At 37.8% G+C, this 18,131-nt stretch overlaps 1 protein-coding gene across 1 annotated transcript in view; it reads left to right on the top strand.

Annotated features, from left to right (window-relative positions):
* The window catches only part of MSH3 (mutS homolog 3), a 182,291-nt gene that overhangs the window by 11,740 nt on the left and 152,420 nt on the right, over positions 1–18,131 (top strand). The window contains 5 exon segments of the mRNA XM_082375445.1: positions 3,537–3,743; positions 5,379–5,495; positions 5,895–6,012; positions 6,322–6,467; positions 16,384–16,550. Coding sequence (XP_082231571.1) covers positions 3,537–3,743; positions 5,379–5,495; positions 5,895–6,012; positions 6,322–6,467; positions 16,384–16,550 — 755 coding nt within the window.

An 18,131-nucleotide genomic window follows, 5' to 3' on the forward strand; every position in this document is an offset into this window, starting at 1 on the left:
CACTGTTTTGTGATTATTAGTATTTTTCACCATTGCAAAATCAGGGAATTTAACTCTTGATCCATCATTGAAATCTGTAATTCAGAATGAGTGGTTCTCAGCCAGCTTTAAATTAGAATCACCTTACTGTCATAATTTTGTATGGTGACAGTTAGTTACTGGACTTATGATCACTTCATAATGTATTTGATTATCAGATCACTATGTTGTACACCTGAAACTAACATAATGTTGTATGTCAACTATACGTCAATAAAAAAAAAATACCAATAGTAAGAACCCTTCTTCAGAATCATGTTTAGTTAGTTTTCATGGAAAACTGGGCATGGATATCATTTAAAAGCTCTCATTTTAATGTGTAGCCATGATCGAAAACCATGGAATTAGAGAACTAGTTCTTTACTTTTTTCTTATGAGTCATTTAAATCTAATGAAAACTATGGATTCATTACTCAGAAAAATACTCAGACCAACACAGTTTTGTATCTAATTTTCAGAAGTTCACACTCCTTCCCACAAAGTCCAGATTCATGAACTCCTCCTTCAGCCAGGCCATAAGATCCATTGACTTATTTTACATCATCAGAAAAAAAGTTGCTTTGTTTTTATTTTTAATCTTTTTTTAATACTTAGAAGCAGTTCACCTGAGTGTAGTGGTCATAAAGTATAGAGGTCAAAAAGTTTGTCTATATATGTTCACTTTATTAATTGGAGAATTTATCCTAGGGTCTCATGAGATTTACTGTTGGTTTATACATAAAATGACCAACTTGGCATTTCTGATTCACAGCACATTAGAAGTAACCAGTTAGAAGGGACACCTAGAAATAGGTCCTGAAATTCCCATTTTATTATTCTGATCATCCTCAATTGTCAAGACAAAGTTAAATTGAGTTCAGAATGCTGTCTCTGGGAATATGAAAAAGAATATATCTGAGAAATATTTTTACCCAAATGGTGGGGAAAAAAAGTTGCTTAATACTCAAGTATTCAGATTGACTTGTTTATTCGTATCCCATATGGTTAAAACTATTTGCTGGATTCCTACTTTCATTCCATATATGAATAAGGTATAAAGTAAGAACTTTCTTTTTCCAGGAAATATATTTTTTTAAGTATTCATTAAGTTTTGCAATATGTGGTTTTCCTGGATTTTAGATAACAGTCAGGGAAATGAAGTAGAAAATCCATCATAATTAAAAGCAAATGCATTCTCCAACCTGGTATATTACTCACTTTTCTCCTGCCACGCCTGTCCATACCTTACCAGATCTCATTGCTGATCTTTAGAGGTTTGCTTGGCTACGCTATTCAGATAAACTGTGTCTCTACCTGCTATTCCAGCTAAGCTGAATTTTTTAAACCTTTAGCAACTGCAACTGTAAAGAACGTCTTTCTGGGCTTTCCTTGGACTGTGGTCCCCTCCCGGGGCCATATAAGACGTTTCTCTTTCTCTCTTCTCTGCCTCTGCTGGTCACTAGTCTTTTAGGCCATATTTTTAATTTCAGGGGTAGCTGTAAGTTTTTAGATGTTGGCAGTGACCCAGTGACAGTTAATTAGAAGCTGGATTTATCCTGTTGACAAAAATAATTAATCAATAGTCAATCTAAGAAAGAAGTGAAAAATTTTATTTGAGCCAACCTGAGGATTATAACCCGGGAGATAGTCTCTCAGAGAGCTCTGAGGACTGTTCCAAAGAAGTAAAGGGGGAGGCCAGCATATATGTGATTTTGGCAAAGGGGCTATGTGCACTCAAGCACACATCTCGGTTGAAGGTTGCTGCTAGTCACAAGGAACAGACATCTTAGTTAATGATTTTAGTGCTTTTCTAAGTATGGGATGATGCAAGAATCCAGGTTTATAAAAAAATTTCTCCTGAAAATATCTAACTGTCTGAGGGCAAGTTTCACAAAGTGCCTCATCCTGATCTTCTTCCTAAATTCCTTTCAGGGTGTAATATAGGTCAGCGACCACAGTAGCTAATGACTTCATTCTTGTAGAATTGGGTGATGGGCCAACAGTCTTTATTTTATAATCGGTTCCCTTTCGGTCTTAATTTCAACCAAGGTTTGGGAGGCGTTTTGTGATCAATTTGTCCTATGGCATTAGGAATACTCATTTTCAGGTCAGGCAAGGATTTTGTTGATAGGCCACTCACTGTGCTGTTACTGGACTAGGCCCTGTTAACAGTAGCCGAAAGCCTCTGAACCACCTGTCTTATAGTCTGCTACGGTCTAGGAAAAGATTCCCTCTTGTTGCTTCTTCCCATATCTCGAGTAACACTATTAAAATCACTGATCATATAGGACTGTATATTTTGTCAGTCGTTTTAAGTTGCCTAATCATTATTAATTTTATTGGAGGCTCAGTCATACATTTGGTAACGCAAGAAACAATTATCTTATAAAATAGGCAGAATATAAGTAATATAGCTAGTAACATTAATAAGGTCAGAAGTAAGTATTTAAGCTAAGGAAACTTCCATTAGGTGCCCAGTATCTCCCCAGGTCGTCTGACTGGTATGTTATGCACCAATGGCTATCTTTAAGGGAAATGGTATGTTGGCTTTGTATATAAAGTTCACCATAGATGTCTGTGTGTACGAGGCGAGCGGGGGGTCATCGTGACCCCTTACAGGATTGCGAAAGAAATGTTAACTTCCAAGAAGTTATAAGGCTGGCACCAGAAGGAGGAAAATTGATCTTAATGGTTGAGCAGGTATTTCTGCTAAACCTAAGCATAAGGCAGATAGATGCACAATGCACACTGAAGGGGAGGGAGGGGGCCAAAATGGGGAGAGAAAAATTTTATGTTTAGATTTTTCTTGCCTTGCCTTAAAATATGAATTTTTATGTCATCAATTGTACAGATTTGTTTCATTTTACCTTAATAAGTCTCAGAAGCAAGGAATTTGCTTTAAGCTGTGAACTGGATTTAATTATGGTTTTCATACAGACAGGTGGATATCAGGAATACTAATGTTGAAAATATAACCTTGTGCTCTATGCTTTCCAAAAGCTGTTTCTCATCTCTCTTTACCAAACAAATTGTGATTCTTTCTTGGAATAAAGATTATGGAATATACTATCTTTTAGACTGTACTTGGAAATTTAAACATTAAGTGCAGCTTTAGCTGCTGGCATGCTTGTTGAAAGTGGTTTTGCCTTACCGCTGAGGGAGACAGATCGATGCCTGATGACTTTTTGTGCCTTACATATCTGGGAATAAAGAAAAGAAAATGGTTAATTATAATTGGTTTAATGAAATCCAATTTAAAAAGAAATATAGAAAGCTTTTCTAGTTTAGGCTTTCAAAATTTGCTCAAATAATTTTACAGTAGTTTAGTTTGGCTCACTTTTTTAAGTCATTTACTTTGAAAAAATTCCAAACCTTCAAGAAAATTTGCCTAATATATGATATACTCTTGTAAACTTTTCACTTGGATTCACCAATTATTAGCTTTGTGCCAAATTTACGTTCTGGAACTATTATTACAGTTAATACTTTTTAAACTATAAATATCTTTTGGTTGCCAGGACAAGACACTCAGTCATTTTGGATCATCACATAGCAGTTATGAAAACTTACAGAAAACTTCTGATTCTAAACCATCTAACAAACGGACCAAAAGCATCTACACCCCCTTAGAATTACAATACTTAGAAATGAAGCAGCAGCAGAAAGATGCAATTTTGTGTGTGGAATGTGGATATAAGTATAGATTCTTTGGGGAAGATGCAGAGGTAAGTTGTTTTTTCAGATACTGTTTCCTGTTTTTTTGTCCAGCCTTAAATATTTTCCAGTGTTTTTATTTCATTTTCTGACCTTACGGAGAAGCTAATGTGATCAGTTACCTTCAAAAATACTTTCATTTAAAGTAAAAACTAAAAATAGACACAAGCAAACTTGGTGGATGCTAGATTTGTGGGGAAGGAAGTGAGGGGTCCCTATTGGAATGTTCGTGCTTATTCTCCATGGTGCTGGCCCAGTACCTTTCATCCATCGAAAGTCAATTGTGAATGAACCATAATCATGTGAGTATTCCTAATGAAGACTCAAGCAAGAAAAAAAAAATTGAGATGTACAGAAATTCCTCTTTTTACCCTTAATTTATGAATTTTCATAGCCAGGAACATAGTTAAATCTCAGTGGAAGAGCACATTAACTCTGCCAGCCACCAACAAGTGTGTGAAGTCTTACAGGTCTCTGTATGTCAGCTGTCTTGCTATCTTAGTCTAAGTTGGGTTTGTATTTAATTTGGGGTGTTTGATGTAGGCCTAAGTTAAGAAGGTTAAAAGTAAATTTGAGCATTTAGGGGCAAGCTTAGGCTTGGTATTGCTGATGGTGCTGTTGAAGTCATGAATGATTGTGATGATCCCTTAGTTTTAGGCCTGGTTGGATAGTACATCTTCAGAGAGTGATGAGGTGGCTCGTCTGCCACCTCATGGATGGGAAGTGGAGACCTGGCCAACTTCTGTTCTTCTGGTGTCCTAAGTCCTGTGGCAGGAAAGTGGTGTTCTCCAGTTCAGATGGCATGATGCTCTCTTCTGTGTCATGAAATTAGACTTTGAAACAGCATCCGCTTGTTTCCTGAGGACAGGAACCACGTGGTTGGCCTCCTGTAGATGGAGGGGTGAAAGGAAGTGCTGTTTTCTGCCCTTCTCTCTAGGTTGAGTGCTGAATTCAGCCTTGACCACAGTAAAGACTGACGTCTTCTTGCCCTGCAGTGATGAACTAATACAGTTCAGAGACGGGTGATATAGGGGAGTGAGAGTGTAGGAATGACTCCAATCCTGTGGCCCCAGTGGGCAATATCTAGGCCCTGGGACTTTGTAGAAAAACGTAGGGAATCAGGTGGTGCTGCCTGATTCTGCATTCCTATCATTCATGCATCATTAAGTAGCTAACCAGACCAGGGGGTTCTCTTCTCACTTCCTCAAAGATGCCCTCTGTCCAAGGAGGTTCATCATTTACGTATACTCTGTGGTATCTCCTAATTTTCAGTTATTTGCATGTGCTAAGTAGCAAATTCTTACTCTATTTCAGTCTCATGCTCTCTGTATTGTGCAGGGAAAGCTCAGCACTTTTAAGGTTTTGATAGATCTAAGGACATAAAAGAAAACCTGTCATATTTTTCTGAGTTGTTTATAAATATAGATGTTGGCTTTGAGGTTAGGCCATGGACACTGTTAAAAAAAAGATAAAACCATAGGCTTCTACACAGCGAATGTCTTTTAAACTTTTTATTGACATACGGCACAGAAAAGTGCACAAATCCTAAATGTATACCTTGATGGATTTTTAACAAAGTGAACAAACACTGCACAGGGAATCTGGAAGTAGAAATTTATTGATATTTTCTTCTTAAATTTTTTTAGATTGCAGCCCGGGAGCTCAATATCTATTGCCATTTAGATCACAACTTTATGACAGCAAGCATACCTACTCACCGGCTGTTTGTTCACGTACGCCGCCTTGTGGCCAAGGGATATAAGGTCAGCTTTGGCTTCAACTTGTGGGAAAAGGGGATTGGAGTCTCTTCCAGAGAGGGAAATGTTTTCTAAGATGGTAGGCTATAACTGGTTTTGGAATTTGGTATTTTGGAGAAATTAATATTTGTCATAATTATTGGCAGTATAGCTCCTTGAGTTTTTAACATATTAGATATTTAGGGTAAAAAGTTTTTCAACTCTGTGATGGAGTGTTTCTTAGTGATTTATCCACACTTGCAAGGTCCTTGTGGTACTTATTACTTAAGCCCTACCTCTGGACATTGTGGACTAATTTGTTTATTTTATATGTTTCAGAATTAACCTTTCAAAATCTAGAATTAATGTTTTGTTAACAAATTTTCCATCATATTTAATATGCAGTATTTCTTACTTTTGTTGAAGGTGGGAGTTGTGAAACAAACTGAAACAGCTGCGTTAAAAGCCATTGGGGACAACAAAAGTTCAGTCTTTTCCCGGAAATTAACTGCTCTTTATACAAAATCTACACTTATTGGAGAAGATATCCTTTTCGAATAGGAATTGTTTTTCTTAAATGTTACAAGGGCTTTGTTTTAAATAGCATTTTTTAAAACTGTTCTTTGATTGGATACCTTTGCCTTCTGCCTTTGATTGGATAATAGTTGTCTGTTCTCATGAATCTTATATCTTAGGGAAGATAAGGCATGTAACTGATCAGAATAAATCAGAAGAATAAATGCTATATGGAAGAGTTTTGTATAAAGCAAAAATGCCCAGGAAAATGAACCATTATTTTAAGGGAGAAAAGCTAATGGGAATGTAGCATTTGTTTTTCTTTAATAATTATTACATGTAAATCCTTTAGTCAAGCTGGATGATGCTGTTAATGTCGATGAGATAATGACTGATACTTCTACCAGCTATCTTCTGTGTATCTGTGAAAATAAGGAAAATGTTAAAGACAAAAAAAAAGGGAACGTTTTCATTGGACTTGTGGTAAGTACTTTGTAGGTGAAGAATGAATGATAGGGACTTCCCTGGTGGTGCAGTGGTTAAGAATCCGCCTGCCAGTGCAGGGGACACAGGTTCAGACCCTGGTCTGCGAAGATCCCCCATGCTGCGGAGCAACTAAGCCCGTGCGCCACAGCTACTGAGCCTGCACTCTAGAGCCCGCGAGCCACAACTACTGGGCCTGTGCACCTAAAGCCTATGCTTCACAACAAGAGAAGCCACCGCAATGAGAAGCCTGTGCACCACAACGAAGAGTAGCCCCCACTCACGGCAACTAGAGAAAGCCTCTGCGCAGCAACGAAGACCCAGTGCAACCAAAAATAAATAAATTAACTAATTAATTTAAAAAAAAAAGAATGAATGATAGATGTTCAAGGAATCTTTAAATATGAGTAATCATGTATGGTTTATAATGAGGCTATCTGATGGGTTGTGTCCTCAAGTAATTGTACTAGAAAAACATTTTCCTCCTAATTTTATATGTTAAATTACTAGTTATAATTTTCTCAGGTGGCTACTTGGCACTCTGTGCTGTGGAGGGATCCAGATAGTTTCTGTCCATGGGCTCTAGCAGTTTAGGGTTGAAGATAGACCCAGTGACAGGCATGCATGTGGACAGTGTACAGATAGCAGAATAAAAGTCAACACATGCATGGATACCAAAGGGTTGTACAAATTTCCTCTAGGGATTTGAAGTTAAACACGAATGATTGTGGGATTGTCATATCTAGTTTAGAGGAAAGTTCGAGAGTTAAAGGGAAATGATAGCTGGCTAGTACAAAACTTTTTGTTTTTTAAATTTACTTACTTTTATTATTTATTTATTTATTTTTGGCTGTGTTGGGTCTTCGTTTCTGTGCGAGGGCTTTCTCTAGTTGTGGCAAGCGGGGGCCACTCTTCATTGCGGTGCGCGGGCCTCTCACTATCGCAGCCTCTCTTGTTGCGGAGCACAGGCTCCAGACGCACAGGCTCAGTAGTTGTGGCTCATGGGCCCAGTTGCTCCGCGGCATGTGGGATCTTCCCAGACCAGGGCTCGAACCCGTGTCGCCTGCATTAGCAGGCAGATTCTCAACCAGTGCGCCACCAGGGAAGCCCCAAAACTCTCTTTTTAATAAGCATTAGGAATATTTATAACCAGTCTTCCAGGTAAGTATAATTTGTGAATCATAGTTTTATTGATCTTGCCTCTGGCAATTTGTGAGCAGATTTGCCCATTTATAGACTTACTTGGACTCTGCTTAAAATCTTAGGTTTAAGGGCCCTTTGGAACTATTAGACTCCCTTGTTCTGTTAAGCACAAGTAGAACCCTTTGCCTAAGTAATAACTCATTCTCTTTGTTTTTTACAAACTTCTGCAACCAGCTACAATATCAACAAAAATTCTTAAAACCCAAATGTCTCCAAAGTACCTTTTAATACCTCATTCTGACTGCATAACTTTGTGCTAACTTGACATTTGCTTAATCAGTAAGCCTTTCTCTCCGGGAGTTTGCATTACTGTTGGATGGCTCTAAATGATTTTTTTACCCTTGAGAAGCACTTTTTATCTAGCTGCAGGCAGTTGAACCTACCTACAAATAGTAAAGTTACTTGCTTTTAAGCTTTATCAGATGTAATGTGCTATTTTATATTTACCTGGAACTCAATCTAAGGAGCAGAGCTGATAGTATACAACTCCTACTTTGTGCAGTTAGAAATATGCTCTGGCCTACTGCCAAAGTTAACCGTAGTGTATGAACTGGCATGCAAAAAAAAAAATGAGAAATGATAGTTTGCATCTCAGGCATTTTCTTGGGACCCATTCTTTACCTCACCAACCACTTTTGGGCTGATGACATCCAGAGGTCTGGTCCGGGCTGCACCTCTCTTCTGAGCTCCAGGCTCTTGCTTCCAACTCTTCATTGGACAAGGCACTCAAATTCAGTGTGGCTGAAATGGATCTCATTTTCCTTTACCCTATTCTTGCTGGGTTTTTCCCTGTTGTGATGAGTGTCACGTGTTCCCCAGTCACTACCTAGGAGTCATCCTTTGGATACTGGTAGTTAGTCTGAAATCAAAGGCTTTTGTGTTGTAGTGCCACTGCCATCAGGCCCGCTACCTTCAGGCTGGGCAATGCACAGCTTTATACAGACTGACTATGGGTTTATCAATGTTACATATCACACAGAGTAGTAGATGTTGCAGGTTTTACGATATAGACCATTTCTCTGATTTAAAAAAGCAGAGGGGAATTTATCTGGCCGATAAATTTATTACTTGAACTTCTGTTAATAGCTTTTGTAAAAATTTGGTTGTAGATTGGGAGATAAACTTATTTATGTATGCTAATTTACTTATAGTCCAACTATCTGGCCACTAGAGAAGGCCTCTGGGCTAGAATTAAGGAACTTCCTTGAGCCAAAACTGAGTGATTTTTAAAAAAATTATAAAATAGTCGAGGAAAAAAATGCATAAAACAGAAATTTACAGTGTAATATGAGACAACCACCCAGGTTAGGAAATACAGCACTGCTCACAGAAGGGCCCCTTCCCTCTGGAGGTAACCATAATCCAGACTTTAAGGTAATAATTCCCTTGCTTTTAGATACAGTTGTACTACCTTAAGAAGTATATAAATGTAAATATATTGTATGTATCCTTTTGGGTCTTGCTTCTTTGTTTACCATTTTGTACATGGGATTTATCAGATATTACATGTGTTATCTTAGTAGTTTTTTTGTTATTGCTACATTGTATTTCATTTTACAGTTTTTTTCATTCTTGTGGATTCTTTCCAGTTTTTGCTTGTACAAAGGATACACTATCAACCTTTTTGCACATGCCTTATACATGTGCCTGAGTTTCTCAAGAGTATATAGGTAGGGGAGGAATTGCTGAGTTACAGGATGTGGATGTTTTCAGCTTTCCTAGAAAATGCCAGGCAGTTTTCTGGAGAGGCTGTGTCAGGTGACTTACCACCAGCTGTGCATGAGTGTAGGGGCTGGTTGTTTTTCCTCCTGTTAGCTCATGCAGTCTGTAACTGGCCCCATGCCTTTCGTAATTGTCAGTAGTGAGTAAGAGTGTGGCTTGTGGAGTCAGACTACGTGAATCTTGCCTCCACCACTTTATCGCCCCTCGACCTTGAGTAAATTACTTAATCTTTTTCTTCTCTTCCAAACTATGATCTTTTCCAGGTTACCTTGGCTATTATTGGCTTGGGGTGATGGAGGTGGCTTTTAGTTATCATAGTTATTTCCCTGGATAGACTATGTACATAGTGTTTATTCAGAGTTTGTTATATTTGATTTTTTTTTGCAAAAATTATACTTTTTTTTTCTTCAACATCTTTATTGGAGTATAATTGCTCTACAATGGTGCATTAGCTTCTGCTATATAACAAAGTGAATCAGCCATATGTATACACATATCCCCATATCCCCTCCCTCTTGTGTCTCCCTCCCGCCCTCCCTATCCCACCTCTCTAGGTGAACACAAAGCACCGAGCTGATCTCCCTGTGTTATGTGGCTGCTATCCACTAGCTATCTATTTTACATTTGGTAATGTATATATGTCCATGCCACTCTCTCACCTTGTCCCAGCCCACCCCTCCCTCTCCCCATATCCTCAAGTACACTCTCCACGTCTACGTCTTTATTCCAGTCCTGCCCCTAAGTTCTTCAAAATGTTTTTTTTTTAGATTCCATATATATGTGTTAGCATACTGTATTTGTTTCTCTCTTTCTGACTTACTTTACTCTGTATGACAGACTCTAGGTCCATCCACCTCACTACAAATAACTCAATTTCATTTCTTTTTATGGCTGAGTAATATTCCATTGTATATATGTGCCACATCTTCTTTATCCATTCATCTATCGATGGACACTTAGGTTGCTTCCATGTCCTGGCTATTGTAAATAGTGCTGCAATGAACATTGTGGTACATGACTTTTTGAATTATGGTTTTCTCAGGTATATGCCCAGTAGTGGTGTTGCTGGGTTGTATGGTAGTTCTATTTTTAGATTTTTAAGGAACCTCCATACTGTTCTCCACAGTGGCTGTATCAATTTACATTCCCACCAACAGTGCAAGAGGGTTCCCTTTTCTCCACACCCTCTCCAGCATTTATTGTTTGTAGACTTTTTGATGAAGGCCCTTCTGATCAGTGTGAGGTGGTACCTCATTGTAGTTTTGATTTGCACTTCTCTAATGATTAATGATGTTGAGCATCCTTTCGTGTGTTTGTTGGCAATCTGTATATCTTTGGAGAAATGTCTATTCAGGTCTTCTGCCCATTTTTGGATTGGGTTGTTTGCTTTTTTGTTATTGAGCTGCATGAGCTGCTTGTATATTTTGGAGATTAATCCTTTGTCAGTTGCTTCATTTGCAAATATTTTCTCCGATTCTGAGAGTTGTCTTTTCGTTTTGTTTATGGTTTCCTTTGCTGTGCAAAAGCTTTTAAGTTTCATTAAGTCCCATTTGTTTATTTTTGGTTTTATTTCCATTTCTCTAGGAGGTGTATCAAAAAGGATCTTGCTGTGATTTATGTCATAGAGAGTTCTGCCTATGTTTTCCTCTAAGAGTTTTATAGTGTCTGGCCTTACATTTAGGTCTTGAATCCATTTTGAGTTTATTTTTGTGTATGGTGTTAGGGAGTGTTCTAATTTCATTCTTTTACATGTAGCTGTCCAGTTTTCCCAGCACCACTTATTGAAAAGGCTGTCTTTTCTCCATTGTATATTCTTGCCTGCTTTATCAAAAATAAGGTAACCATATGTGTGTGGGTTTATCTTTGGGCTTTCTATCTTGTTCCATTGATCTATATTTCTGTTTTTGTGCCAGTACCATACTGTCTTGATTACTGTAGCTTTGTAGTGTAGTCTGAAGCCAAGGAGCCTGATTCCTCCAGTTCCATTTTTCTTACTCAAGATTGCTTTGGCTTTTTGGGGTCGTTTTTGTTCTAGTTCTGTGGAAAATGCCCTTGGTAGTTTGATAGGGATTGCACTGAATCTGTAGATTGCTTTGAGTAGTATAGTCATTTTCACAATGTTGATTCTTCCAATCCAAGAACATGGTATATATATCTCCATCTGTTTGTATCGTCTTTAATATCTTTCATCAGTGTCTTATAGTTTTCTGCATACAGGTTTTTTGTCTCCTTAGATAGGTTTATTCCTAGGTATTTTTTGTTGTTGTTGTTGCAATGGTAAATGGGAGTCTTTCCTTAATTTCTCTTTCAGATTTTTCATCATTAGTGTCTAAGAATGCAAGAGATTTCTGTGCATTATTTTGTATCCTGCTACTTTACCAGATTCATTGATTAGCTCTAGTAGTTTTCTGGTAGCATCTTTGGGATTCTCTATGTATAGTATCATGTCATCTGAAAACAGTGACAGTTTTACTTCTTTTCCAATTGGATTCCTTTTTTTGTTTTTCGTCTTGGATTGCTGTGGCTAAAACTTCCAAAACTGTGTTGAATAATAGTGGTGAGAGTGGGCAACCTTGTCTTGTTCCTGATCTTAGAGGAAATGGTTTCAGTTTTTCACCATTGAGAACGACGCTGGCTGTGGGTTTGTCATATATGGCCTTTATTATGTTGGGGTAAGTTCCCTCTATGCCTACTTTCTGGAAGGTTTTTATCATAAGTGGGTGTTGAATTTTGTCGAAAGCTTTTTCTGCATCTGTTGAGATGATCATATGGTTTTTCTCCTTCAATTTGATAATATGGTTTATCACATTGATTGATTTGTGTATACTGAAGAATCCTTGCATTCCTGGAATAAACCCCACTTGATCCGGGTGTATGATCCTTTTAATGTGCTGTTGGATTCTGTTTGCTAGTATTTTGTTGAGGATTTTTGCATCTATCTTCATCAGTGATAGATGGCCTGTAGTTTTCTTTTTTTGTGACATCTTTGTCTGGCTTTGGTATCAGGGTGATGGTGGCTTCGTAGAATGAGTTTGGGAGTGTTCCTCCCTCTGCTTTATTTTGGAAGAGTTTCAGAATGATAGGTGTTAGCTATTCTCTAAATGTTTGATAGAATTCGCCAGTGAAGCCATCTTGTCCTGGGCTTTTGTTTGTTGGAAGATTTTTAATCACAGTTTCAATTTCAGTGCTTGTGATTGGTCTGTTTATATTTTCTATTTCTTCCTGGTTCAGTGTCGGAAGGTTGTGCGTTTCTAAGAATCTGTCCATTTCTTCCAGGTTGTCCATTTTATTGGCATAGAGTTGCTTGTAGTAATCTCTCATGATCTTTTGTATTTCTGCAGTGTCAGTGGTTACTTCTCCTTTTTCATTTCTAATTCTATTGATTTGAGTCTTCTCCCTTTTTCTCTTGATGAGTCTGGCTAATGGTTTATCAATTCTGTTTATCTTCTCAAAGAACCAGGTTTTAGTTTTATTGATCTTTGCTATCATTTCCTTCATTTCTTTTTCATTTATTTCTGATCTGATCTTTATGATTTCTCTCCTTCTGCTAACTTTGGGGTTTTTTTTGTTCTTCTTTCTCTAATTGCTTTAAGTGTAAGGTTAGGTTTTTTATTTGAGATTTTTCTTGTTTCTTGAGGTAGGATTGTATTGCTATAAACTTCCCTCTGAGAACTGCTTTTGCTGCATCCCATAGGTTTTGGGTTGTTGTGTTTTCATTGTCATTTGTTTCTAGGTATTTTTTGATTTCCTCTTTGATTTGTTGAGTGATCACTTGGTTATTTAGTAGCGTATATTTTAGCCTCCATGTGCTTGTACTTTTTACAGTTTTTTTCCTGTAATTGATATCTAGTTTTATAGTGTTGTGGTCGGAAAAGATACTTGATACAATTTCAATTTTCTTAAATTTACCAAGACTTGATTTGTGACCCAAGATAAGATCTATCCTGGAGAATGTTCTATGAGCACTTGAGAAGAAAGTGTATTCTGTTGTTTTTGGATGGAATGTCCTGTAAATATCATTTAAATCCATCTTGTTTAATGTATCATTTAAAGCTTGTGTTTCCTTATTTATTTTCATTTTGGATGATCTGTCCATTGGTGAAAGTGGGGTGTTAAAGTCCCGTACTATGATTGTGTTACTGTTGATTTCCCCTTTTATGACTGTTAGCATATACGGCACCTTATGTATTGAGGTGCTCCCATGTTGGGTGCATAAATATTTACAATTGTTATATCTTCTTCTTGGATTGATCCGTTGATCATTATGTAGTGTCCTTCTTTGTCTCTTGTAATAGTCTTTATTTTAAAGTCTATTATGTCTGATATGAGAATTGCTACTCCAGCTTTTTTCTGATTTCCATTTGCATGGAATATCTTTTTCCATCCCCTCACTTTCAGTCTGTATATGTCCCTAGGTCTGAAGTGGGTCTCTTGTAGACAGCATATGTACAGGTCTTGTTTTTGTATCCATTCAGCCAGTCTGTATCTTTTGGTTGGAGCATTTAATCCATTTACATTTAAGGTAATTATCGATAATGTATGTTCCTATTACCATTTTCTCAATTGTTTTGGGTTTGTTATTGTAAGTCTTTTCCGTCTCTTGCGTTTCCTGACTAGAGAAGTTCCTTTAGCATTTGTTGTAAAGCGGGTTTGGTAGTGCTGAATTTTCTTAGCTTTTGCTTGTCCGTAAAGGTTTTAGTTTCTCTGTGGAACCTGAATGAGATCCCTACTGGGTAGAGTAATCTTTTTCCTTTTCATCAGTTTAAATATGTCCTGACACTCCCTTCTGGCTTACTGAGTTTCTGCTGAAAGATCAACTGTTAACTTTATGGGGATTCCCTTGTATGTTATTTGTTGCTTTTCCCTTGCTGCTTTTAATATTTTTTCTTTGTATTTAATTTTTGATAGTTTGATTAATATGTGTCTTGGAGTGTTTCTCTTTGGATTTCTCCTGTATGGGACTCTCTGCGCTTCCTGGACTTGATTGACTATTTCCTTTCCCATATTAAGGAAGTTTTCAACTATAATCTCTTCAAATATTTTCTTAGTCCATTTCTTTTTCTCTTCTTCTTGTGGGACCCCTATAATTCAAATTTTGGTGCATTTAATGTTGTCCCAGAGGTCTCTGAGACTGTCCTCAGTTCTTTTCATTCTTTTTTTCTTTATTCTGCTCTGCCATAGTTATTTCCACTATTTTGTCTTCCAGGTCATTTACCTGTTCTTCTGCCTGAGTTATTCTGCTATTGATTCCTTCTAGAGAATTTTAAATTTCATTTATTGTGTTGTTCATCATTGTTTGTTTGCTGTTTAGTTCTTCTAGGTCCTTGTTAAACGTTTCTTTTATTTTCCTCATTCTATTTCCAAGATTGTGGATCATCTTTACTATCATTTCTCTGAATTCTTTTTCAGGTAGACTCCGTATTTCCTGTTCATTTGTTTGGTCTGGTGGGTTTTTACCTTGCTCCTTCATCTGCTGTGTATTTCTCTGTCTTCTCATTTTGTTTAACTTACTGTGTTTGGGGTGTCCTTTTCCCAGGCTGCAGGTTCATAGTTCCCGTTGTTTTTGGTGTCTGCCCCCAGTGGGTAAGGTTGGTTGAGTGGATTTTGTAGGCTTCCTGGTGGAGGGGACTGGTGCCTGTGTTCTGGTGGGCAGAACTGCATCTGGTGGTGTGTTTTGGGGTGTCTGTGAACTTAGTATGAGTTTAGGCAGCCTCTCTGCTAATGGGTGGGGTTGTGTTCTTGTCTTGCTAGTTGTTTGGCATGGGGTGCCCAGCATTGGAGCTTGCTGATCGTTGAGTGGAGCTGGGTCTTAGCGTTGAGATGGAGATCTCTGGGAGAGCTCTCACCGATTGATATTACGTGGCGCTGGGAGGTCTCTGGTGGACCAGTGTCCTGAATTCGGCTCTCCCACCTCAGAGGCTCAGGCCTGACAGCCTGCCGGAGCACCAGGACCCTCTCAATCACACGGCTGGAGAAGATGGGCTATGAGTTGGGTGTCAGCCACTGGCCTGTTGTAGCCCTGTCTCAGCTGTCTCCAAAGGTCACCCAGATACATTGGATTATTCCACCATTCCTCAGAACTTGCACATGCCAGTCTGGGATTTGTAGATGTCCTCCTGATACTCTTCATTGAAATACCTTGCATTCATGGTAGTGAGAGATATGCTAATAGTGTTAGTTCTCTTCAGTTCAGAGACTGGGACAGTCTGAGCCTTCATGTGGCCAAGTCAGGAGCAGCTGGCCAGCGGTCCCAAAGTGATAACATGTCAGTTTCCAAGAAGGCTTTTGCAACTAGAGAAAGCCCGTGCGCAGCAGCGGAGACCCAATGCAGCCAAAAGAAAATCTTTTTAATTAAAAAATACAAAAGAATGTGACTCCAATAAACAAATTAACATGCCAGAAAGAAAAGCTGTGTAGTAGATGCTGTGGTGAGCCACCCAGACCTCGCCTTCCAGACAAACATTCCCATCTCCCCTATATTTTTTATTTATTAATTTTATATAATGAAATAGTACCTTACTCCTACTCTGGTGGCCAGGTTTCTAGAAACATATCACTTCTTACTCTCAGTAATGGCAGCCACTATTTGTACAGTACTTTATAGCTTAGAAGGTGTTCATTTGTTTTCTGATTTGACCCTTACTATAACTCTATGAGGAAAGTAGGCTGGTTTATCCCTAGTTACAGACAAGGACCCTGAGGCCCAGGAGGGTTTGGTGACTTGTCACAGTCACTCAGTCCGGTGTGTTAGATCCAGGACTTATTTGGACTCAGGGTGTCTCTCTAAAATCCCATCTAGCATAGTTTAGATTGGTGAGTCTGACTTCTTGTTTAAGAGTCTTGGAAAGCAGACAGGTTTTCAAACATTTTAGAAATACAAGTACATACTTGTGAGTGTTGTCTTTACTATTTCCACGTTTATTAATGCTGTGTCATAGTTATAATGGGGAAAATATATATATTTTCTGTGCCATTATATTTTTGTTTTTAGGGAGTGCAGCCCGCCACAGGTGAGGTTGTGTTCGACAGTTTCCAGGACTCTGCTTCCCGTACAGAGCTAGAAACTCGGATATTGTGCCTGCAGCCAGTGGAGCTTCTGCTTCCATCAGACTTGTCAGAGCAAACAGAGATGCTCATCCACAAGGCCACAGCTGTTAGGTGAGTTGGCACATTGCTGGAAAGTCATGTTGATTCTGAAACTTAGATCTGATTCCCAAACTGATAATAAAGTTGTTAAAAATGATTTTTCTTTATAAAAATATTTCATCAGTAGTAGTGGAAATTCTGAAAAAGAAAACCAAAATGACCCTTAATGTCACCGTAATGAAGGCTTTTAGAAGTTGCTCTTTTTAAAGGGGGTTATGATATTTAATGAAATTATTTGATAATTAATGGGTTTATGATATTATTAAATGATATTATTTGGTAATTAATCTTCAGTTTCTGCAAATAATCATTTCTTAGAAAGTTTATATAATTTTGGAAGTGCCTTATTTGTGCTGCAAGTTTCAATTTGTGGCTGAGTCCACTAGTTAAATTTACTAGATCTATGGTCACTCCTCTTATTTATGAGGCAGTGTGCTAGGCACCATGGCGTATGGAGGGAGAAGATGTGCTTGTGATATGTGTCTGGCAGAGTTTATAATCCAATGGGAGAGGCGGTTGTGTAGAGACCTAACTGGATTCCCAAAACATGATGTATTGCGTGACAGACATGAAGGTGCCTGTACTGTTACCCAAGAAGTTTGGTGGGAGAAGAGACTGAAAAGGTGGGCTGGGGCTCGGGTGAAGAGGACTTTATATATTGAGGAATTTGGACTTTAGACTAGGCCGGAGAGCCCACGAAGATTTATATTTAATAGGTTGACAAATCAGTTGGAAAATCAAACTAATTGATTCAGTGAAGTTCTGTATGTTTCTTTGTTCTTCGAGTTGAATGTTCCTTTTTCATCTGACTTGAAATTCTTTCAAAGTAGCTTTCAAAATATGTTTTGCCGATTGTAACACTAATCCGTGTTCATTTAGGGAGAGTTGAGAGTTAAAAAAAAACCCATTAAAATAACAAGCTATAACTCAGAGATAACTACTGTTAAACATCTTGGTGTATTATTTCTGTGTACATGTATCATCATTTTTTGTTTATAAACTTTGATTCATGTTGCAAAATCAGTTTTGTATTCTGTGTTTTTTAAAAATTCCCCATGTATTTTTTTACTTTATTATGGAAAATTTCAAACGTATATGAAATTATACTGAATAGTTTAGTGAAAGCCGTGAATCCATCAACCAGCTTCAATATTTCTCAACCAGCCAATCTCATTTCATCTATAACTCTATTCTCTCCCTCCCTGGATTATTTATCTGAAGCAAATTCTAGAGAACATCATTGCATCTGCCAATGTTTCAGGAGTATTTATGAAGACAAATGACTACATAACATTCAGTCATATAAGTGGATCATACAGTAATTTATCTGTTCCCCTTTTGTTAGATTGTATTCATTTTTTTCAGTATTACAAATATTGCTACGATGAATATCCATGCATAGAAATATTTGTGTGCATTTCTGATTATTTCCTTAAGCTAAATTCCTAAAAGTGGAATTAATTGGTTAGAGAGTATAAACATTTAGAAAACTCTTGATTGCTTGCTAGAATTGGTAATATTAATTTATACTTCTACCACTATAGTATAGGCAGGTTGTTTGAGCCCTTGCTAGTATGGGAAGTGATCACTGAA

This window comes from Balaenoptera borealis, assembly GCF_965194805.1.
Source record: "Balaenoptera borealis genome assembly, chromosome: 2".
NCBI lineage: Eukaryota > Metazoa > Chordata > Mammalia > Artiodactyla > Balaenopteridae > Balaenoptera > Balaenoptera borealis.